Below are 23,969 nucleotides of genomic sequence, written 5' to 3' on the forward strand. Positions count from 1 at the left end.
AATCACTAGACTACAACACCTTATTATGTTAAGAGTATTCAAAATACATTATTTAATCAATTTATAAAATATTTTACTTATATATACGATATAATTTTGCGACGAAGCGTGTCCGAACACCCTAAAAGGTATGTAGTTACGCCCATGTGTACCAAGGCACGTAAATGTATGATGTGTTAATTCTGTCTCTACGTAAAACTAAAGTATATTTTACATTATTTTTCTAAAATTTATGTAATAATATTTGTTAGCGCTCATGCTATAAAAAAAAAACTAAATGGTGTACTTGCTTGATATATATCGTATTGTATTGTGTTGTGTTGTATTATGTTGTATTGTATTATTTTGTATCGTTTCTCATCGTTATATAATGTCATTCTAATAGAAAGAAATATTAAATAATGTTTTGACAGATTGTATATTTCCCTGTCGTTATATAATGTCATTCTAATTATAGGAAGAAATTATAGATAATTATATATATAAGTTTAAATTTTTATTTTACACATAAAAATATTTACTTAGATATAATTTTTAAATATTTCTTATACTTTTTCATAGTTTTTATCTTTTAATATATTATTTCATGTTTGAAACTTAGAATTTTGGATGGTTCCATAAAGATTATAGTCCACGTGTATTGGTAATTATAATAAAACTTAAATCAAAATCAAATTAATACTAATGCAACAAGGATATCAATTTAACACTAAGGATGACTATAATATTGAATATTTGTTCTTTGATTTTACATTGGTTTAGACAATTGAAATACATAATCTAATTTTAATTTCCTTTAATATTCAGTCATGTAACTAATACTTATTAAACTTATTTTTGGCATGATTTAGTACTTTTAAATTATGATCATTTTCATTATAACTTGTTAACTTGTAATATTTGTTATACACAATTTCATTATTATTATTATTTTATTTTTATTATTATTATTATTATTATTATTATTTTATATATATATTGTTTTTTTTTTTGAAAATTTTAGTGTCATTAATCATATCATTGTTTGTGTTATATTCTTAAGAAACACCTTAGATAGTTGTATTTTAGTAGGATTGAAGAAATATTTGAATTACAAGTAAATTATATGTTTGTATGAATACTTTAGTGGAAAAACCCGAGGTTGAAAAACTCGAGTTTTATTGATTTGGTTTGGTTAATAGATTTAAAAATCTGACACAAGTGATTTAGTTTGATATTTGAAAAATCCGAATCAATCCGGTCACGTACACCCACACAGTATCATTAATGTAACAGTGAAGAGCATTAGTTTGGAAGCTAGTCAAGAATGAAAAATGACTGAAAAATGTTGTACTTTAGAAACTCTATAGTTTACAAAAGTACACAAACTTGAATACATTCAAGAAACTTACTTGTGGCTCCAAAGTGTTGTGTTACAACAATTCTATAGTTTATAACAGTACAAGAAAAAGTGAACATATGAAGAACAGAACAGTAGGTTGTTATAACAACCTTCTTAGAAAAAACATGTACTTACTCAGGACAATCCTTGTTCGATTGGCTGGCGTGGAGGACTATTTAGAATCGTCTGTGCTTCCTTCCGAAATGTCAATGCCCTCAACAGCAGATGTCAATGACGATGATGTATTAGACCTACCATCCCTTTTCTCAAGATCCTCAACCTCATCGTCGGATGCTCCTTCAAGAGAAGAGCCCTCTCTACGCAGTTCTTTGATTTTCCTATATTCGTCATAGTGTGCTCGTCTTTGCTCCCTAAAGCTCCTGCTCCTTTCTGAACCAGAATCTATTGATGTTGTAGAATAACAAATCAAAGAACGGGACATAGTTGGTCGTGCATACTATATAAAACATACAGCATAATCGAATTCACTTATGCAACCCCAACCTAACCCAGTCGTTAAATCCAAATAAACTAAAGGAAAGCCTGGTGCACTAAGCTCACGCTATGCATGGAGTCCGGGGAAGGACTGGACCACAAAGGTCTATTGTACGCAGCATCACCCTGCAATTCTGCAAGAGGTTGTTCTCATGGCGAGAACTTACGACCTCTTGGTCACATGGCAGTAACTTTACCAGTTACGTCAAGTGCAGACAGTTGATAACAAAAAATAACAATGCAAGAAAGCAAGTGATCTATAACATAACCTTTCACCACTTGATGCAACCGCCAATGAGAAAGCACACAAAAAGCAAGATACTTTGACGAATTTTTCTATATGACATACTATTGTTGCGGTGTAGACGTGTAGTATCTTCTGTATAACAAGAATTAGAAATCTGAAGCACAATATTGAGACATAAAATACAGATAAAAGTTTTATACCTTCGTCATCTTGGTCCATGATATCAGCCTCATCGTCAGAAGATGGCCAGCCAGACTGTCGGGATTTATTTTCACTGGAAGAAGCTTCATCAAATGCACTGGCCTCCTCAATAGTATCCCACGGAGATGGAGATCCTATATAGTATCGTTATAATCAGCAAAAAAGGGGAAATTATAGTTTTAGTCCTTGTATACTAACATGATGTCACATTTAACTTTATCCTTAACACATTACAATATATAACCCTATTCAATTCTGTCACCATCCATTTGCAAATCCAATACCATATCCAAACAAACATTAAAAAACCAAGTTTCAATAGCAAAAAATGAGAGAAAAATTAAGAAAATAGCAAATACTTTACGATAATTTATTTGCTAGTGAAATACACTAAATAGAGTAAAAATCTCATGCTTACATCGCTACCCTTATGAGATCCTTTAAACGAAAATCTACATGACTAGAGATGGGAAAATGCCACAATGGCCCATCCTAAATCTATCCCGAGCCCTTTCTTCCACCTATAATGCCAAATTCAGCTAATGACATGAAGAGAAAAGGAAGGCATTATGTGGGTTAGGCTTATGAGGGTCACGTCTAGAAGGACGATTATGAAGCTTATGAAGAGGCACACATTATAACTTTTACATAGTGGTCAAGACCACTTATTCATATACATTATATATGTGTTTGTTATATGTATAAGGTTGCCAGGTTATCAAATTTCCTTCAATAAAGTCTCATCAACGCAATTTGAGAATTCAAACGTTCCCAGAAGATAATATTAAGTCGAGCACAGCTTGTTTTTCACCGGTTCAAATTTTGTTTTTGAAACTTTGAAGATTTCGACTTACATAGTATAATTCTTGGACTGTTGTAAACAAATAGCCTAATATATTATCCAATGTTTGTTGCCACATACAATAAAGAAAATCTGAAACGTTCATAAGTAGTCATTAAGCTCCAACGTACCACAATTTTAAAAAAAAAATCTAGAAGGTTAAGTATCAAATGAGAAGCTTCCAAGGCAATAGAAATATTAACAAGAAGAACATAAATCAACTTTAGTGTTTAGAGTTAACGAAATACTTGTAAAAGACATCTAATCAAACTATCAACAAAAATCAAAACCAACCTCAAGGCAAACTATATATCATCAAAATGACTTAAGACTCATTCAAAAGGGATAACACAACAAACAAAGAAGCTCTTAAGTTGTCTATCATATGATTCCCAACCATCCCTCGGTAGAAGCACACCATTGACGGCAAAAAATATGACCATTTTAGTGTCCTGAACCAGGTTAGTAACTGTACATTAGTACACTTCATCTATTTATATTTATAGTCATGTAAAAAAAATAGAATTTGCAGCACAGCACCATCAAATTTGATCTATTGGTGCATAAAAAGAGAGCTTCTGTTCTTTTATTTTATCTTTTCTTTTAAAATTGTGTCCGAACCGACTTTTGCACACCTCGACTAATTCTAGGGGATACCTGCCACCTCCCACCAGCAAGTACCTCTCTCGACAAAGGCTAGGAAGATGGAAAGAAGTCATGTTGTGTTTTTGTCTTTGCTACAATAAGAACTTGAAAACTCATAGTAAGCCATTTCATTGACTACTAGACAACACCCTTGGTGCAAGAGAACTTCTATTATGAGGTAACAAATAGAAATTGCATGAACATACCATCATCATCGTCGATCGAACGGTGAAATGGTGTCTTTGGTTCAGTTATTTTCTGCCTCACTGGCTTATTTGCCTCAATTTCTTCCAGATTTGCCTCATCCCATTTTACATGTGCCCCCCTGCACATCAATGAAATATGTTGGAAGCAAATTTAAACAACATCAGTAACAATACTAAACTAATCGCATAAGACAATCTCAAAAAGGTTCAGCTTCTTCCAAAAAGAGTAGGTCAAACAACTTGACGCCATTTTCCTTAACTAGTTTCGACAAGGACTCACATTTTTAATAGGGATAATATAATTAGTTCTTCGTTTAAGAGAGAATTTCCGAGTCAGGTTCTGCGCACCTCGGCTAATTCCAAGGGATACCTTCCATCTCCCACTAGCACCAGGTACCTACTAACTATATCCACCAAGGCCATGAGATGAAAAGAAATCACCTAGTTACTTTGTCTTTGCTAGGATTTGAAACTCCAACCTTATGGTTTTCAACTATATTGCTCGGACTCTCAAAAATGTCATCGTATGTGTGTAGGATCCTTCAAAAGTAGTGCATTTTTGGAGAATCCGACACGGGTACGACAACATTGCTTCAAGCAAAGAAACTGTAAATCACCCAACCAAGTTATCCTTTCAAGGAAAGCAATATTTTCATATGAAACTTCACAAGAAAGTATAACCAACCCTCCTAGTAAAATACTTCAGTTTTTGGGTGCTAAGCAGAACATTAAGTCAACAATCGGCTACTTCTATTCGTTTCTTTAATTGTTTGATCAAAACAGTGTCCGAATCAGGTTCCGCAGACCTCGACTAATTTCAAGGATGCCTGTCATCTCCTACTTGCAACAGGTGCCTGCTAACTCTATCCACCAAGACCAAGACAGATGAAAAGAAAACACCATACTAGTATTCGAACCTAAAACCTTATGGTTCTCAACACACTTCATCGACCACTAAGTTACACCCTTGGATGCAACAGATCATATTCCAACATAATTTCTTTTCTTTATCCCTTGTCTATCAAACACACATTAGCAGCAGAAATCGACTTTAAGTAAATAGCTAAATAATACAATTTATAGAGAATGAATCCATTACATTTTCCCCAATATGATCAAATTTTGTTTAGTTGATGCAGTCTTAACCAATTATCCTGAAAAAAACACATCAATTTTCACTCATCAGATAAAATAAACAAACCAAAATACAAAAAAAAAAAAAAACATTTTTCTTCGTACCAAAAGCACCTAAATCAATATGGCATACATACTACACTTTTTTTTTTCTTAATTGCAGGAAGACATAGGGCATCCCACCAACAAAGTGAAAGTTCGAATAATCAACCAACTGAGCTACTAAAATTCCGGCTATATACATAATTTTGCCCAAAATGTAGATTTATCCACCAGAAATTTGCAGTTATTAGATCTAAGTACAGCTCATAGGGTTCAACTCAAGCACATTAATATTCACTAAAACAAATATTGAATTATTCTGATTTCTCTACTTACTGGGAAGCATAATAAGCCATAAAATTACACACACAAAAAAAAAAAAGATATACAAGAAATGAACCTGAGTTTTTTCAGATGACAATGAGTTGGAATGAGAGGAAAAAAGTAGACTCGTCCTTGTCCAATGCACTCCGCCGACAAATTGAATGGGTCTTCAATTTTTGAAACCTTACTATATCCGTTTCTAATTATTTTTCTATTTTTTTTAATTTATATATTTTTATTTAATAATTTTAAATTTTTTGATTCAATTACTTTATAGTTAACAAGAATAAAATAATAAATTCATTATATCAATTTAAAAATAAATAAATAATTAGTGATAGAAAAAGCATTTGGTTTTTACGAATTCTATTATCTATAGACCAATGAATAAATTGTTTTTTTCTTTTTATAGATGGGGTGATGTTGAACTTTTAACTTTACCTATCTCATCGGCTATGTTTCGAAATAAATATTGAATTAATTTTTTTTTTAATTATGTGTCTAAATTATAACTGATTATGTGTTAAAAATGATTTTGAAAAAATATTGTTAAATGACATGAATGAGTTTTTTCTTTATCGGTAATGACAACTGATGACATAAATGAGTGTTTTTTCTGAAAATTCAATGACATATTTAAGTCTTTTCCTCGTCTCATGGTAAAATTTTTAGAATCAATAATTGTGTTGTTGTATTAAGTAATACTTTTTTAATCAAATATCTTCCGTTTGAGTTCTTTGAGTACATAGTAACTATTGTTAGAAAGTACCTTATTTCAAATATAAAACTTTTATTGCGAATTGAAATTTAATTCAATTAATATAAAGATCGAACTATCGTTAAAAAAACTTCAAGGTCAATGATTTTTTTTTTTTTGAAATTGAAGGTTTACTATGCGAGAATTGGAGGTCAAAAATTCAAACACAATTCTATTTAATGTAATTTCCTAAGAAACAAATGGTAGATGGTGATTTTTACAAATATTATTTTGCTATTATTTAAATATTATTTATTATTTACATGAAAAATAATTTTTTTAAGAAAAAAATATAATAATGTTTGAGCTATCTTATGCGCACTTTAACTATTTTTTAAAAAATGCATATCAACTTAATTCATTAAAATTTTGCAAATAAAATATTAAAATGGAATTATCTTATCTCTATATTGAAATTTGAACAATAATATCTAATTAGGAAAAATATCGAGGTGTTTATATTAAATTAATGTAATTTTCTTTATTATATGATTTGAATCATTTGATAAAGTAAAACACATGTTAATTAATTAAAGTTAAATAAAATAAACTATAAATTTAAATCACGATATACATATATTGAATTAGTATATATACTCGATGCTAGTAAATTTTATATCTCTACGAAAGATGTTCACATCGTATATATACTATATAGTATAATATAGGGAAATAAATAAATACATGTAATGATGTAAACCATGTTTTATTCTTCATCAAGAAAGATGCTAATCCTCATAGATCACAACTACCTATTATTTTGTATATTATAATATAATATAATAACAACAATTCTCTCTATCTCAATTCACGTACACCATGTCTTATTCTTATTTTAATAAAAGTATTTTCTACTATTATTTGAATTCCAAAAAGTCATGTTTGGTGAAGTAATATATTTCGTATAAATTTTGGTTTGAAAAAAGAATATCAAATTAAGAATTGATCAAATCCTTATATATATAAAAAAAAAAAATCAACTCAATTATTTCTAAAACATAGGATTTTTTCAACAATTTTGACTTATAATTTGTTTGTTTGTTTGTTAACCAAGCCTAGAATTGAACTTATTCAAATGTAATTTTCTAAAGTAGCAATACAAAGTGATAGTTTATGTTTTTTTTTTAAAAAAAAAAAACTTGACTTATTCAGCAAAATTAATGAGCTAAGCACTATATTAACCATGATTGGCCAAATATGTGCAAAATTATCAAAGAAAAAAAGATTTTGTTGTTTTAGTACAAATATATTTTGTTAAAAAAGTTATAAATTCAAGTGAATTTGTATTCAGACTTCTAGCTTCACCCTGAATATCTCAGATAAACAAAGAAGCATTAGTGTCTTTGAGAACAAAAAGGTGTCTCCATCTTTGTTCCTAACACCATAGCAAAAGTTCGTGAAATCTTTTTTAACATCTCTCGTAAGTATAACTTTCATTTCAGGATAAAGTCATACAAGAACGGCTCAATAGAACTAATGACTAAAGTCAAACATTAATAAATGGCTTTAAATTTATTCTTTATTAAAAAATATATATTTTTGTTTGAGGTTTATTTTTTAGCTTTTTAAAATACAAAATTCTTTATTATAATATTAAATAAATTTCATCTTGTAATTGACATATTTAAACTAAGTAATCAATAATAACAAATTATGATATATACCTGCTGAAACAAAATAAAAAACATAAAAAAAACTTGATAAAAAGAAGGATAACAAAAATTCCAACAAATAATGGGAGTTCATAACTTGATAATAAAAATAAATAAATTCAGAATAAGGTTTCTATATTCAAGTTGCTTGCTGCAGTTTTTGTCAACATTCAATTCCAAAATTGTGTGAATGGGCATTAAATAAATAATTGAAATTCGATATTATACAGATGCTATTGAGAATCGTCATTAACCAATCATGTATCGGACGCACTATCCCTTCAGTAAGTAAAGGGCGCAAAGATGCAAATTTGACCCGCACCCCCTTTCTTTTTTATAAAGAGCTATAAAAATAAATAGAGGAATAAGAAAACACACAATATTTATAACTGATTGAGTGACTTTAGAATTGTAAATGAATTTGAATGAATTTTTATATGAAATATTAAAAGTTAAGTGATCATCGAGATTGAGTATTGCTTGTGATAATAATAATGACTCATACTTCTAGAAGTTTCCATGAACTCTATAGGAGATTGATATGATCAATAAAAGATACAATGTTTATAATGTTATTATTAATGAATACTTGTTATTGATTAGGAAGCTAGCCAATTCAAAAATTAAGCATTTCTAGTAGCATAAGCAAAACATACTAGCAAACCTTTTAGAAAATACCAAGGCAAAAGAGAAATATTTTTGAAGGCTAAAGACTTTGATAGTTTCTCTCATGTGTTTGTTAATAAAAAGTTTTCATAGATAAATATATGAAATACAAAAGAAGAAAGAAAAAGAATAAAATTATTGGAATGTGTGTGATTACTGAGTACGATAGGATCAGGTTCTTAATATAGCTATAATGAATAGAAGATACGTATTGAAAGTAAAGATGAGACATGTACTTTACGTGGAAATCTCCTTACTCAAGGGAGTAAATTCACGATCTCACAAGATTTTTAAACTGCTTTTACTAAACTTGACAAGCCAAAGTAAATATCAATTTACAATCACACGGAGATTAGCCTCCTAATCGCTAATCTGAGTAATACATTATCACTCAATGAGCCAAAATAAGCATGCATTGCCCATTATACTAATCAAACTTATTAATATATACTTTGACGTAAGACACTAAGTTGTCTTCAACTAAGTTTTTACAATAATTCAACCAAGGTTGAAATGTTTCTATCATAAGCGAAATGAATCCTACAATATAATATCAAATACAAGCACTCAAAGAAACAACTAGTTCAGGAAGCAAAAAAGCAATCTATGAGGTCCCTTTGTGTTTTGAAACTTGAATTTCTCACTTTGCATGAATTAATGATTTGGTGTTTGTAATGTTGAATTTATCAATCATGAAGAGTTATTAATTAATCGGTGTACAAACAACCTCGTCCCTTTTGATTGGTGTGTTACACTGACGACTTCACCAAACTCTGACGTGGTCAGCTTATAGCATATGGTCCTGCATGAGTATACTCTGTAGAAGACCGAATCCCTACATTTGTAAGGATATCATCAAAACATCTGGGAGTATCAAGACTAATCAAGAACATATCGTCATACCTATTGATTGTTCTTCATTTTCAGCAAGAATTTCTTGAGGTTTACCACAAAGTGTGGTGAATGTATTGGAAGCAGATGTAAGATTTGCGAAATTCCATCTTCAAAACATCTGTCTAACTTCCTCAGAAAAATTATTTACCAGTAATTTTTTATGTCATAATAAATCCTTAATCAAGTGTTGCATATGCCCTATTCCATTGTTCATGCCCCTGCCAACTCAGAGTAATCTTTTATCCGAACATCAACTTGTTCAAGATTTTTCATTAGTCATCAAAATCAGATTGTGTTTATGCCTTTGTCATGACACAAAACACTTTTGAAAGCCTATTTTATGATTCCTTCACATTTTTTCACATATGTTATGTACAAGCATAATGTGTGACTCCATTGCATACCTTTGAAATTGCTTTTACAAAACTCTTGTTTCCATCAGTTGCAACATCCATGTTATGTTTTAAATCAGGAGCTTCTCTAAATTGTTTAAAGAATCAAATCCATGATGCATTATTCTCTGAATCAACAATATCATATGCTAGTGGCAATATATTTTTTGAATACAAACAATAAAAAATTAATATTTCATAAAAAAAAAATACAATTATTGAAACTACATCAAATTTTATCTATTATAAATCAATTACCTGCTCCATCTAGAGTATTAGCAGACATAAATATATCATTATAAGTTTCTTGAAGTGGTCGCCATTCACTACACCAATTGCGCTATAACTTTCAAAACTCTTTCATGAACGAAAGATAGAAATGAAAAGATATAAAAATTGATTTTCATCAATTTTCTTCATCCTTATATGTGATCCATGATAGTTAGTATCCAATATGATAAAAATTCATTTACGAATTTCTTACTATAAACATTTCCAATAAATTTATATTAGATGACTTTTTTATTCATCCACAATTTCCAGACATACAAACAAGTGTATGATTGTTGAAATGATTAAGAATACAAAACACATAATACATACAAGATGATTGTCCATAGAATAATTAATTGAGTATACAAATATAAAAGTATACGAATATACATACCTAATTTTACTTTATCTATTTGTTTTTCACTGGAATATATGATCAGTGACATACTGCATTATCACAACTTTTAAAGTTCGCTTGTTCTTGTAAACTTTATCTGCCATTACTTTTTTTTATTGATGTTTGAAATAATATCACAATGTTCATATCGCTTACGAATGACATACTAAGCACTAATGGTTGTGTATCAAATGTATCACCTTCATCTATTCCACATATTTCAACCTCGTCTTCATCAAGATTTCTCTCAGTTAATTCACAATCCTTCATAAATACAGTTATACAAAGGGAATGCTTTTTCAAATCGTTATTCTCTTTCAACGATATATAGGCTCTTACACAAATCTCGTTATGTATTTTCAAAGATGTATTACTATCTTCTATCTCATACCTAAGCTTCCAAATGTTGAATACTCTAACATCATATTTGCCTTTATTGTTGTAATCACTATAGGAATTTTTTTGGTTCCATCTTTTAGAATGTATGAACAAAATACTAATACTCTTCATAACTATATTGTATTTTAACAATTTTTGCTTCCACAATATATGCATATTTACATTCATGTAATAGAACATAAAAGTATACACAATGATTGAGAAATTTATGTATTTTACTTTTTGCAGTCAAAATTAATAATTGTATCCTAGTAATCAATACAACCAAGTTAATATTCATGTATAACAAACACACATTGTATTCTCAAAAAGTTATATTTTATGACTGTCAAATATATTTATCTTATATTTTGTATTTCAAAAATATATTATAATTAATGTGTATTTTGTGTAACATTTAGTAAATTGTATGCGAAATTATTTCAATCATTACCTGAATGTATCTTAACCACAAATTATCTTGTATTTCAAACAATCAACTACAAAGTATTACTATGAACTATAAAGTTATATCGATGATGGATATAATATTTTTTAAAAAAAAATAAAAACAAATAAGCTTTACTATATTTTGTACAACATTTAACGAAATCTACAATTATTCAATCACACTAGAATATCACAAACTTATTTTCTATACAAACAAATTGTAATAGTACTTATTTTCTATGGAAAAAGGAAAACATGCAAAATTATAAATTCATTTTCTCCATTATGTTATTACCTAATTGTATTCTGCCAAATATATATATATATATATATAAACCAAGCTTTCAACAAAACTAAAATACAACTATTTTAAATAAATATTAAAAAAATAATATATATAACTAAAAGATCCTGTTAAAATATGCAAGTGCAACTGTTTTGAAAATTTTCCCCCTTAATAGCAAATCAATTTCTGTAGGAGGGAAACAGAGGAAAACCAGTATCACCGGCGAACCGTCGCCGGAAAATCATTCTCGCCGTTTGCCCAAAAGAAGCGATTGAACAGATCAAAATGGTATCGTCGGCTATAGTGAACACATACCCACTCTCTAGCTATACATTTGGTACAAAAGAGCATAAAATGGAGAAGGATTCATCCGTTGCTGATCGTCTTGCTCGTATGAAAGTCAAGTACATTCCTTTTCCTTTTTAACTTTCCTTTCGTTCTTGAAAATTATCTTGTCGTTATAGTACTTGGACCAATTGATTTTCCTAAAACCCTAGATTAAACCCTTTCGGGACTTAGTACTGTTCTGATTTCTTCGGACGCATCTCAATCGAATACTTAATTATTTGGATTTACAAATTAATTGAATTTGAAGTTGTTTCTGAACATGAATTTCATTTAAAAATGACCAGTATTTATCATCAATAACAACATACACAAGTTAATCTCACAAGTAGGGTCTCGGGTGAGTAGAGAGATTGTTTTCAATGGACATTAGACTCAATATTTTAGTATTGCACTTGAAATTCGGAGAAGTTCAGTATCACACTTAAGCATTTGCAAAAATACGCAAGTATAGAATTCATGCCTAAACTGGTACTGAGGTTCTCTAGTACTCAATGTGTTCTACCTTTTTTTTTAATTAACAAACATCTAAGATAAGGTATCATTTGCAGCTACATGAGGGAGGGTATGAGGACAAGTGTTGAAGGAATTCTCTTGGTATGGTTCTCCATGCTTCATTTCAATTTTTAAGGCTTCTATTCTCGTTAGCTTTAATGTCACCCCTTTTGATATTACTGTCACTTTTTCGGGAGCATCCCCCCTCCCCCAATAAAAAAAAAAAGAAGAATAAACCTCTGGGGTGGATGTATATGTTTGGTTTTGTCCTAGATGCTGACTTATGTTCTGTGTGCTGCATCTTGTTGCTTGTTTATTATCACTTATAATGCAGATAAGTTTTGTTTACAACGTACCTAGATGCGAATCTCAACAGGCAACACGAGAGAATATTTAGAAATATTTCCTGAACTTTGAACTGAATTCCCTAAGCTCAAGTGGCTTATTTTCAACGAATCTGCCGTATTTTCAAGTTATGGCTATTGATTGTTACAAACATTATTTGGGGGGATAACATTGAGGAGGATATTCCGGGCAAGGTGGGAGTGACCTCCCTGGTGGAAAAGATGCTGGGAGTGAGATTGAGATGGTTCGGGCATGTGAAGAGGGGGAACATAGATGCCTCATTGAGGAGGTGTGAGAGTGGCAGTGAAAGGGTTGATGAGCGGTAGAAGAAGAATCAGGAAAAGGTGATTAGTCATGACATGACACGACACATCTTCAGCTCATCGGGGACAGATGAAGGCATGATATAGATAGGAGAAAGGGGAAGTCGAGGATTTGGGTAGAAGGTAAGTAAGTAGTTGAGTGTTGTCTCTCTTATATGTGGGTGAGTTTGGGCTAGTTTAGAACATTTTGTTTGCTTAGCTTTCCCTTATCTATCTCACTACTATTGTGTGTTCTTTTTTTACTTTGCTTATCTCTACTATTTTTTGTCGTCAATACTTTAGTTGTCTTCCGTGTTTTTCAACATAGGTTTTGACTCTTTGTTTTTTCTTGAGAACTTTTCACTCTTGTATTTCTCAAGCCTGTTTTGAAAATGTTTTTCTTGAGTCGAGGGTCTTATAAAAAACAACCCCTCTACCTTACCTAAGGTAGGAGTAAGGTGTGCGTGCACCCCACCCTCCCGGACCCGATTTATGGGATCACAGGTATGTCGTTGTTGTAATACTTTACCGTGGTAATGTCAGAATTGTACGACATGCCCGAAACCTGTTAGGGGGAAGAGTTAAGAAAGTATCTTGGAAAGAATAATGAGATCAGATGAATCATCACATGCTTATTTTGATGATCAATGACACCTTATTTAAAATCTAAGAAAGTGGTTGATGAATTTATTAGTATATACAAGTATATGTTGACTTGTAGAGATTTCTTTGGCTATTAGACAGAAGGAGAAAATATCACGAGGTGAAAAGAGAAAGGAACAGACAGATTCTCATTTTGTGGCTTCCCTTTCATGTCTAATAGCCATTTGATTTCCAAAAGGTTCATTAACATGCTCACGTCTTCATCTATACTTCCACTCTATTGAAATAACAAGCGTATATATCTAAATTATTTGCATTTTGATAGCTCAATCTCGTCTAGTCTTGACCTCATCTTCGCTCTTCTCAATGTTGACTAACGACTAACCTTCGTGTGCATGTATTCAGTTTTACTTCCATTTACCCTGAAGTCTTTGGGGGTCGTTTGATTTAAAAAAAAGTTGCACAACGATTGTAATACATGATTAATAATGTAGGGATTGTGAATCTCAAAAAAATAAATAAATATAAAGATTATTTTTTATCAGGGGTTTGGTTCATTGCATTGAAAATGAGATATGTAGTGTATAATTTAAATCATGTGTTTGGTTTTAAGTTAGATAAATTTTTGTTTCCAATTATACTTTTGGCCCTTGCAGAAAGAGAGATGACCAAGGTATTAAAAAACTTTGGAGAGAAGGAAATTTTGTCAATTCAATTATTATTCATGTGTAACTAATCAATGTAATGTTTATCCCACATAGAGATGGTATATAATAGAACGATGATTCCTGTGTAAGTTATACAATGATTATTATACCAAGAAAGAAAATAGTAACCAAACAGAGGAACAAACGTTGTACAGTTCTATAATGTAACTACTTCATCCTATTAAATCATACACCCTTACTCTTTAAAGTATTTCTTCCTAGTTCAAGCGCTTTTGGTTGACACCTCCCTGGTTTCATTAATTAAGTGAATTAGCACAATATACCAGCAAATAGCATAGATTAAGAGATTTCAGTTAGTATTGTGTTGGTTAGCTCATCTATAATTAGGATTAGCTTGTTTTTCCTTCCTCTGATATTATGACTTGCCAAATTTTGCAAAAATGCTTGAATTGGACCTGTATTTATGCATGCTATCTTCTAGTTTAGAAGATCTATATGGAGTTTCTAGGAAGGAGGAAGAATCTCCATCTGATGCTTAATTAACCTGGAGAAAGCATATGATAGCATATTTGGTTATGCTAAATTTCGAAGTGCCACAAGTCTGGTATGAAGATTTTTGTTGCAGCTTTATGATGAGAGCTTGAGTCAGAAAATTGGACAACACAAAGTGGAATTTGATTATTAAGAATAAGCAGGGGCTTGAAATATCAATGTGTATGGTATTGACTGTTGGGTGGCTGCTTGGGCCTCTAAGGCCTAGAATATCCACTAGGTGAATGCCATATTAATGTGGATGCTAAGATAGATTTGTTATAGTTCCTAAAATATGATGCCAAAATAAAAAGAAAAGCTCCCAGGCATATCTCCCAAAGAAACTTTCTGAAAGACCCCCTTTGGGCCTCAGTCCCTCTCTCCGGTGGTCTTCCACCATCAGAGACACCTCTCCAAACCCTTTTTTTTCAAGATGTTTTATTGTTATTATGCTAGCAGTAGCTTATTCTTCAATTTTCTTATTATTGTTGTATTTTTTACTTTGTTTATCTTTACTATTTTTGTTGTCATTACTTTTTGTTTATCAATATTTTCATCATATCTTTTTACTCCTGCATTTTTTTACAAACCTGTCCTGAAAAACGATTTTCTTGACCCGAGGGTTCATGGGAAACATCTCTACTCCACCCTCCCTAGACCTCACTTGTGGGACTACACTGGGTATGGGGTTGTTTTTTCTAAGATAGATGTGTGGTTATACAAAACTGGACCAGGTTAGAAATGTTCAGTCAAATAGAGGATGCAAGTGACACAGCGAGGATTTGTGAAAAATTATTACCTGAAATAGTTTCAACATATCCTAAGTAGATATTGGGTCTGTGACTGTGGATGCAATATTATAATGATTGAAATTATTAAGGTAGTGAATAGCAATTGCTGCAAAAGACGATCTCCTGAAATCTAGGTGGATAAGTTAAAAGCACAAAGGAAGTAAAGGATCTATAAAATCGCTCATTTTAGTTGGGATTAAGCCATTAAGGACAAGTTTTTATTACATTCAAGTTGGTTCAGTGTTATCTTTTGATATTCTTAGTCTAGTTATAAAATTTGCATGTCAATGCAGGGATGAATGTGATTTTTTGATTATTTCTAGTTTTGAAGAACCTCTGTAGTAGAGAAGAACGATACATAGGATTTATGTAATGTAACCTAACTATTTCCGAGTTGAGGGATACTTGATGTTGAGAGAGTTATCTCCCACACTTCTTGAGTATTTTTGTACAGTTGGAAGAACTGGTGAATCGTGTTAGTTGGTTTGAATAAGAAGTATGTAGGACAGATTGCTGAGTACACCTTTTCTTATATCAAGCCTTTTCTTCTCTTGGTAGCGCCTCACCTTTTGAGCTGTTTTTTCCTTGTTGAGACTGCCGATGATTGGTGCTCTTTCCTTCATAGAGCTACTATTAGCAGGTTTCAGTATTTTGTGATGGGAAAAGAATGAATATACACGCTCATCAAATTAAGAATTTAAGATGACTTATCAGCTGCTTTCTTTTCCTCCAAATTTAAAAAAAATTAGCTCATACTGTTGAAAATTTGAAATTGTGCAGTTTTTACATTTCATCTAGATTCTGTAGAGATGCATGGCTAAGTGGTACAGTATAGAAGATGTGTGAAAATACTAATTTTGGCACATAAATCAATCAGATCGGAGAAGTTTGTTTATCAGATGACACTCTGATTATCAAATATTTAGATATCACTAATTATGTGTAAGATTCACAGGTACAAGAACATAATCATCCTCATATTCTTCTTTTGCAAATTGGGAACACATTTTGCAAGCTCCCTGGTGGACGCCTAAAGCCAGGAGAAAATGGTGTGTTTTTGTCTTTATTTGTGACACATGGATTCTTATCATATTATTAAGAATTAAATCAAATTAAATTAAATTCTTATGATACTCTCTCCCTTTGTTTATAGGTTAAGTCGTGAATTTCTTGCTAATTTTCTATGTTCTTCTTCTGTCTTTCGTTATTTGCAGAAATCGAGGGTTTGAAAAGGAAACTCTCCAGCAAACTTGCAGCTAATCCTCCTGCCAATCCGCCAAATTGGAAGGTAATTTGGTGCCTGTTACACTGTTTAGTAGTCCCTCTGTTTTAATTTGGTTGTTTTACTTTTCCTTTTTACTATATTTAAGAAAGGATTTCTCATTCCTAATTTGGTAACTCTTTAATTTCAACATCCCATGTGGCATGTTTTAAGGCCACAAGAGTAAAAGACATTTCGGTACATTATACACATCTTTAGTTTAACACCACAACATTTAAAAGTTCCTTTACTTTCTTAAATTCCCTGCCAAGTCAAATTTTCATTATTGGCAAACTAAGACAAACAAATTGAAACATAGTAGCTTTTTTTTTTCTTTGTAGACGAGATATAGGGGTATGGAGGTTTCAACACACTTTATGTTGTATGGAAATAGTGATAAAAAAAACAAGGATTGGACATCTTTTATGGTATAAGATGTTAATTTTGAAGTACAATTTGTGTGGTTGAATATATAGGTGTTAATTGGTGGGTTGGTTTAATGGAGGACTAAGAGCCTGTTTTGATTGGCTTCAAAGTTGGTCAAATCTACTTTGAGTTATTTTTCGATTTTGAGAGTGTTTGGCATAGTTAAAAATAACCTACAAGTTAAAAATGATATTATGGATGTCTATATATATTTTTTGTCAACTTTTCTTTTACATGGACATTCAAGGGTAGCGTTGTAAAACTAAGGTGGATGCCATGTGGGACCCACCCATTTGAGGAGTATTATCACTTGTAATGTTGTAAAACAAAGGTGGATCCATGTGGGGCCCGCCCATTTTGACGACTATATCACCTGGCCAATTGAATGACGTCTTAATGGCCAAGTGATATGTTTGTACATTACTTTTTGGCTATAAGTAGCCACTACTTTATTTACGAAGCAAGAGAATACAATATTCTCTCTCTTTGCTTGTTCTTCCTCTTAATTTACTTAGTTTGCTAAGTTAGTTATTTCATAACACTTTATTGCAACCTTAAAACACATTAGTATCTCCTTGAGGCAATTTCACCGGAATGTCAACCAAGCGATTCAAAGGCATCCGACATTCAGAAGTCTGCTCAAAATATTTTTGAACCCGAGCCATCCAGTAAACTATTGTCCAACAAAACCATTGATTGTAGTGAATAATGCTGTGCCACGCAGTGAGCAGCCAGCCGCAAATAGGAGGTAGGCAGCGGTTGGAATTCCATTTTTTGTCGACCAGGATCCCTGATGAACTTTTCAACATCTTGCTCCATCCTCAAAATGGAAAGATACTCTCGAGGGTTTTGTAAAGCCTCACGGAGAGATTGATCCACTGTGTTAACAACATCAGACACTCTCCCTAAAACAGCACAGCCAAAGTCGAGGAATCAGGCAGTTCATATTGATTATTCTTCATAGAAGAAGATGAATAATCAGTGTCCTTTGAATTCTTCGACGAAGAAAGTATAAGTCGTCTTATGCTAGCATCCAAGTCACCCACCTCCCATGACTTTGGTGGGGGCTCCGAGATCATCAGCAGCAGACACAGCCCACCATGGGTTCAATTTTTCAGCCCAACAATTTTTTTAAAAAAAGATCCAAAAAAAACTAGGATTTGGACATGAAAGGAATCATCAAATCTAACTATAAATCAGGATTCCAGAGAACTAGATTTGAAGATCTCAAAAAATTTCATAGAGATAGAATTTAGAAGAGGAGAAAAGAGGAAAAAATGGTTTCGAGAGAATGTGTGATAAGAGAGAGAAAGAGGTTTTGGACCAGTGGCCTAACAACCAATGCTGTAAAATCAGTTGGCTATGCTTGGGGCTTTGTACAAACAAGCAAAGAGAGAAAAAATATTGTATTGTATTTGATTATATATTCCTTCGTAAATGAAGTAGTAGCTATTTATAGTCAAAAAGTAATGTACAAACATCTCTCTTGGCCATTAAGAAGTCATTCAATTGGTCAGGTGATGGTAGTCATCAAGTGGGTGGGCCCATATGACATTCACCTTTGTTTTACGACATTACAAGTGATGATACTCCTCAAATGGGTGGCCCCACATGGCATCCACTTTAGTTTTACAACACTTCCTTAGATGTCCATGTAAAAGTAAAGTTGAAGGAAAAAATATACTTGCTGCCTCATTAAAAAATTTTTAGAGCCTAATAGGATAAATCCTAGCCAAAGGAAAAAAAGTGCAACGCGTATTAACTCCCCTTGATAAAGACCATAATTCATACGGTTAAGTTTTTGCATTTCAATTTTGTGTACCATCTTTTCAAGAGTTGAGGTGGGTAAAGATTTGGTGAAATAAATCTATTAGATTATCACTTGAATGAATTTGTTGTACATCAATATCACCGTTCTTTTGAAGATCATGCATGAAGAATAATTTGGTGAAATATGTTGCGTTCTATCTCTTTTATGAAGCCTCATAATTGAGCTATGCATGCAACATTGTCAAGAGGACTCTGGGTACCTTGACATCACACTCATAAACATATTTTTCTTTGATGAAATGTATCACTGATCTCAATCATATGTATTCTCTACTTGCTTCATGAAAAATTATTATCTCAACATGATTAAAAGTAGTGACAATGGACTGCTTCGTAGATTGCCATGAAATTGTTGTATGTGAACAAATAGCTTGTTGGAGATCGAGCTTTATGTAGGTTAGATAAATAACCGCATCTGCATGACCAATAAGATCGGCACTATCTTTGTTATTATAAAACAGACCCATATCATTGGTCCCGTTTAGATATCGCAATATATGTTTAACTTCGTTCCAATGACTTCGTGTAAAGGAAGAACTATAGCTTGCTAACAAATTAATAAAAAAAGCTATGTCAGATCTCGTAGCATTAGCAAGATACCTAAGTGCACCAATTGCACTAAGATATGGTACTTCCAAGACCAAGAGGTTCATCATTCTCTTCTTGAGATCGGAATGGATCTTTACTCATTTCAAGTGATCAAAAAATCATTGGAGTACTTAATCTATGTACTTTGTCCATGTAAAAATCATTTGAAATTTTTTTTAGTATATGCAGACTAAAAAATTAATATTTGTTGTTTGTATGAACTACTATCAATATGTATTCCTAGTCTTGTAAATAAATTTCATTATCAAGTGAACCGTAAAAATAAGCCGTAACCACATCCATCGAATGTATTTCAAGTCATCCATGTACAGCTAAATCGATGGCATTTCGAAAAGTTATTGCATCATTAGGCGTTTGGACTACCAGTTCAAAACCCTCCCGTTTAGCAAGTGAATTGAATTGTCTCTTGCCATTTTGGCCAGTCACATCTTCGTCGACATTCTTTGACAAACAAAGATTCAAGATCGTCACCGTCGTATAATGTTAAGTGCAACATTATATGCAAAAACATTATCCACCATAATTTTTGTTTGATTCAGTTTTATCCCGTTACCAGTAGGACTTACTGATAGTTCTTCGTTCACTTGAGACTCGTTTTTTGTTTTTGACTTTAAAAAGTTAAAAGTAGGTATTCCACTACTTCTCATTTTTTAACTTAAAAGTTTCTGAAGTTAAGCCAAACGGGCTATAAGTTGATAAATAACCTGGCCGAAAGTTACTGGGTGAAATGGGATAAATTGCGTGTCAAAAGCCAACCAGCCCAATTATTACTTGGCTTTATTTGTTCTTATATAAGGCAGAACTCTCTCTCTCTCTCTCTCTCTCTCTGTGTGTGTGTGTATCTCTCTTTTGAAATCTAAATAATTACATCTTCCTATGATGTGGCATTTTGAAATGCAGATAGGCGAGTGCGTGGCGACCTGGTGGAGGCCGAACTTTGAAACCATAATGTATCCATACTGTCCTCCACATATAACAAAACCTAAGGTACAGTAGTATAAAGTTTTTCTGATTGACTGATCTATCCCTTTGTTTCATGAATCACTGATGTATCCCTTGTTTCATATTTTGCCTGATTTAGTTGGCTCTTTGAATGTGGTGCAGGAGTGTAAGAAGCTCTACCTTGTTCACTTATCTGAAAGAGAGTTCTTTGCTGTCCCCAAAAATCTAAAACTTCTGGCTGTGCCATTGTTTGAGCTTTATGACAATGTTCAGGTATAGAATGATTCATGGTTTCTCTGTTGCCTCCTATTCTGTTCTTTCAAGTTAGTTTGCATATAAGATCTGTGATCAAAGGGTCCTTTTCAGAATTGTGTTATCATTCAACAATGAGTAGTAATTATATATGTGACCATCTTTATAATATTTTCTTAGCATACTGACGCTCTTCTAATCATGGCAGAGATATGGACCTGTAATATCTACAATTCCTCAACAACTTTCCAGATTACAGTTCAACATGATCAATCAATAGATAGTAGATGGAGATTCAAGTTCTCCTCCGCGATAAAAATGATTTGGTTTGGTTCCCATAGTTTGAGGGCGACTTGATTCACTTTTTTACAATAGGCAGATAGATGACTCTCATCTGATTGTTTGTGTTAAATTGGCTTCTTTTGGACGGCCACAACGATGGGTACAATATGCGACTTCGCAGTTACAATATTGACTTGTTTTTGCCAACCTAAATATTGTCCCCCCTAATTCTTTCGGAGGGTCTTGTAAAGTTTTTGCAAAAATAAGTTTTCGAAAAAACAAATCATCTACTAACACATTTGGAAGATTGGAAAATTGAGAAAATCGTCTAATTTATGTTAGTAGCCTCTAACTGTTAAAAAGGTGTCATGAATCTAGTGAGGTTATATGTATTGTTATCCTTGGTCATTACAGAGGTTTTTTTTTAGGAATTTATATCATCAAAAAATTCATGTATGTTATCTTATTTCTATTGAGTGGTTCTTAAACTCTAAAAGAATGCCATCAACAATTGTGAGGTTATAAGTATTTTTCTCCGAAGTCTTATAAAATTCTGGAAAAAAAAGTGCTCAAAATTCGTATATTCAAGAGCTTCAGATAATAACTCACATAAAAAAAGAAGAAGAGAAATTCACCTAATTCTTGTTGAGTGACCCTAACAGCTATAAAAAGACATGAATCATGGTGAATTGTTCCCTTAGGTCATTAAGGAGATTCTATAAAGTTTTTGCAAAATAATTTCTTAAATTCATATCACCAAAAAGTTCATATACTAATGCACATGAAAAATTGAGAAAATTATCTAATCCTTGTTAAGTGGCTCCTAAATGCTTACAAAGTGCCGTCAATCATGGTTAGACTATAGATAGTATTTTCCCAAGTTATTACAGATGGTCTTGTAAAGTATAATTCATATCACCAAAAAATTTCATGTATTTTACAGACAAAAATTTAAAAAAATCATCTAATTTTTGTTGAGTAGTCTTAAATGCTAAAAAGAATGACGTGAATCATGGTAACGCTACATATATAATTCCTGCAAGTTATTAAGCAGGGTCTTATAAAGATTTTTGCAACTTTTTTTTACATAAATTCATATCACTTAATCAAGCTTTTTCACCCGTACATCAAAATCAAATTGTTGTGTGCTATTGTCATGGCATAAAACGCTTTCGGAAGCCTATTGTATGATCCCTTCACATTTTTCCACATATGTTATGTATAAGCATAATGTGAGACTCCATTGTATCCTCTCAAAATTGTCTTACAAAACTCTCGTTCTCATCGAATACAATATACATATTTTCTTTTAAATCAGGAACTTCTCTAAATTATTCAAAGAATCAAGTTCAGGATGCATCATTCTCTAAATCAACAATATAATATCATACGCTAGTGGCAATTTATTTCCTGAACAAACAATAGAAATTTAATATTTCATTAAAAAATACAATTATAAAAACTACATAAAATATTATCCATAATAAATGAATTATCTGCTCCATATCATTATAAGTCTCATGATGTGGCTGCCATTCACTACAATAATCACGCTACAACTTTCAAAACTCTTTTATGAACGGAAAGAGAGAAATGAAAAGATATAAAAATTGATTTTCATCGATTTCTTCATTCTTATATGTGATCCAGGATAGATAGTATTCAATATGTATAAGTAACTCAACAATTTACTATAAGAATTAGATGGTGTCCCTTCTAATGAATTTATAGACTTTCCTTAGTCGTTCATGCTACTGTGTAGGATACATCTACTCTAAGTCTAGTCTAACATTATCTTGTATATCCTCTGGTGTTAACTTTCTTTTATGATTTACTAGTTTGGACTTGATTATCCTTCCAACAAAATTGCTTGTTGCGTGTCATTAACAATACACCTAGCCTTTCAAGGGACATGTATGCTCATTTATGAATTTCTTATTATAAACATTCTCAATGAATTGATATTAGATGACTTCATTATTCATCCACAATTCTCAGACACACAAAAAAGAGTATAACTTTTGAAACGATTAAAAATACAAATACACATAATACATACATGAAGATTGTTAGTAGAACAATTTAATTAAGTATACAAATATACATACATGGTTTTACTTTATTTGTTTGTTTTTTACTGGAGCATATGATCAATGACACACTACGTTATCACAAATTTTAAAGTTTCCTTGTCCTTGTAAACTTCATCTGTCATTATTTTTTTTATTGATGTTTGAAATAATATCAGAATTTGTTCACTCACGAATGATACACTAAGCACTCATAATTGTGTATCAACTGTGATATCCTTCATAAATACAGACATACAAAGGGCATGCTTCTTTAAATCCCTATTATCTTTCTTCAACGACATATACACTCTTACACAAATCTCATTGTTTATTTTCAAAGGGACATTACTGACTTTTATCTTATACTTAAGCTTCATACATTTGTATCTCAAGTCAACACCAATTTATTTAGCAATTTTCTTCATTGAATCTCTAAATGTTGCATACACTAAAATCACAAACTTATTTTTTATACAAACAAAATCATACTTATTTTCTATTAAAAAGACGAACATAAAACATTTCAAATTCATTCAAAGATTTCTATTGTTATA

The 23,969-nt window shown here is 31.7% G+C and overlaps 2 protein-coding genes across 5 annotated transcripts; one reads left to right on the top strand and one right to left on the bottom strand.

Moving 5' to 3' along the window:
* Nucleotides 1-1,314: 1,314 nt before the first annotated feature.
* LOC101243734 (protein phosphatase inhibitor 2) lies at nt 1,315-5,727 on the bottom strand. Of its 4 annotated transcripts, none has more exons than XM_004228399.5 (5): nt 5,593-5,727; nt 5,116-5,170; nt 4,017-4,135; nt 2,324-2,458; nt 1,315-1,783 (listed from the first exon to the last, which is right to left on the bottom strand). In XM_004228399.5, coding segments are annotated over exons 2-5 (486 nt in total). In that variant the 5' UTR covers nt 5,118-5,170; nt 5,593-5,727; the 3' UTR covers nt 1,315-1,553. The 4 variants fall into 4 exon arrangements, with proteins under 4 accessions (XP_004228447.1, XP_010326509.1, XP_025885495.1 ...); XM_010328207.4 differs by having other exon boundaries at nt 5,529-5,604; XM_026029710.2 differs by lacking the exon at nt 5,593-5,727 and adding an exon at nt 5,256-5,508.
* Nucleotides 5,728-11,742: 6,015 nt separating this feature from the next.
* On the top strand, nt 11,743-21,626 carry LOC101268710 (pre-mRNA cleavage factor Im 25 kDa subunit 2). The gene is made up of 7 exons (XM_004228398.5): nt 11,743-12,065; nt 12,558-12,603; nt 16,697-16,790; nt 16,956-17,029; nt 20,768-20,854; nt 20,972-21,082; nt 21,270-21,626. Exons 1-7 carry the CDS (start codon nt 11,947-11,949, stop codon nt 21,339-21,341), a joined length of 603 nt encoding a protein of 200 aa, XP_004228446.1. The 5' UTR covers nt 11,743-11,946; the 3' UTR covers nt 21,342-21,626.
* The last annotated feature ends 2,343 nt before the right edge of the window (nt 21,627-23,969 follow it).

This window comes from Solanum lycopersicum, chromosome 1 (genome assembly GCF_036512215.1).
Source record: "Solanum lycopersicum chromosome 1, SLM_r2.1".
NCBI classification, from domain to species: Eukaryota; Viridiplantae; Streptophyta; class Magnoliopsida; order Solanales; family Solanaceae; genus Solanum; species Solanum lycopersicum.

Coding starts and splice junctions, on each gene's coding strand:
- LOC101243734 (XM_019214085.2), bottom strand. CDS start 4,143: ATGTGCAGGGGGGCACATGTAAAATGGGATGAGGCAAATCTGGAAGAA. Junction 2,459..4,016: donor TTCGATCGACGATGATGATG/GTATGTTCATGC, acceptor GATACTATATAG/GATCTCCATCTCCGTGGGAT. Junction 1,784..2,323: donor CATGGACCAAGATGACGAAG/GTATAAAACTTT, acceptor CAACATCAATAG/ATTCTGGTTCAGAAAGGAGC.
- LOC101268710 (XM_004228398.5), top strand. CDS start 11,947: ATGGTATCGTCGGCTATAGTGAACACATACCCACTCTCTAGCTATACA. Junction 12,066..12,557: donor CTTGCTCGTATGAAAGTCAA/GTACATTCCTTT, acceptor TATCATTTGCAG/CTACATGAGGGAGGGTATGA. Junction 12,604..16,696: donor GTGTTGAAGGAATTCTCTTG/GTATGGTTCTCC, acceptor TAAGATTCACAG/GTACAAGAACATAATCATCC.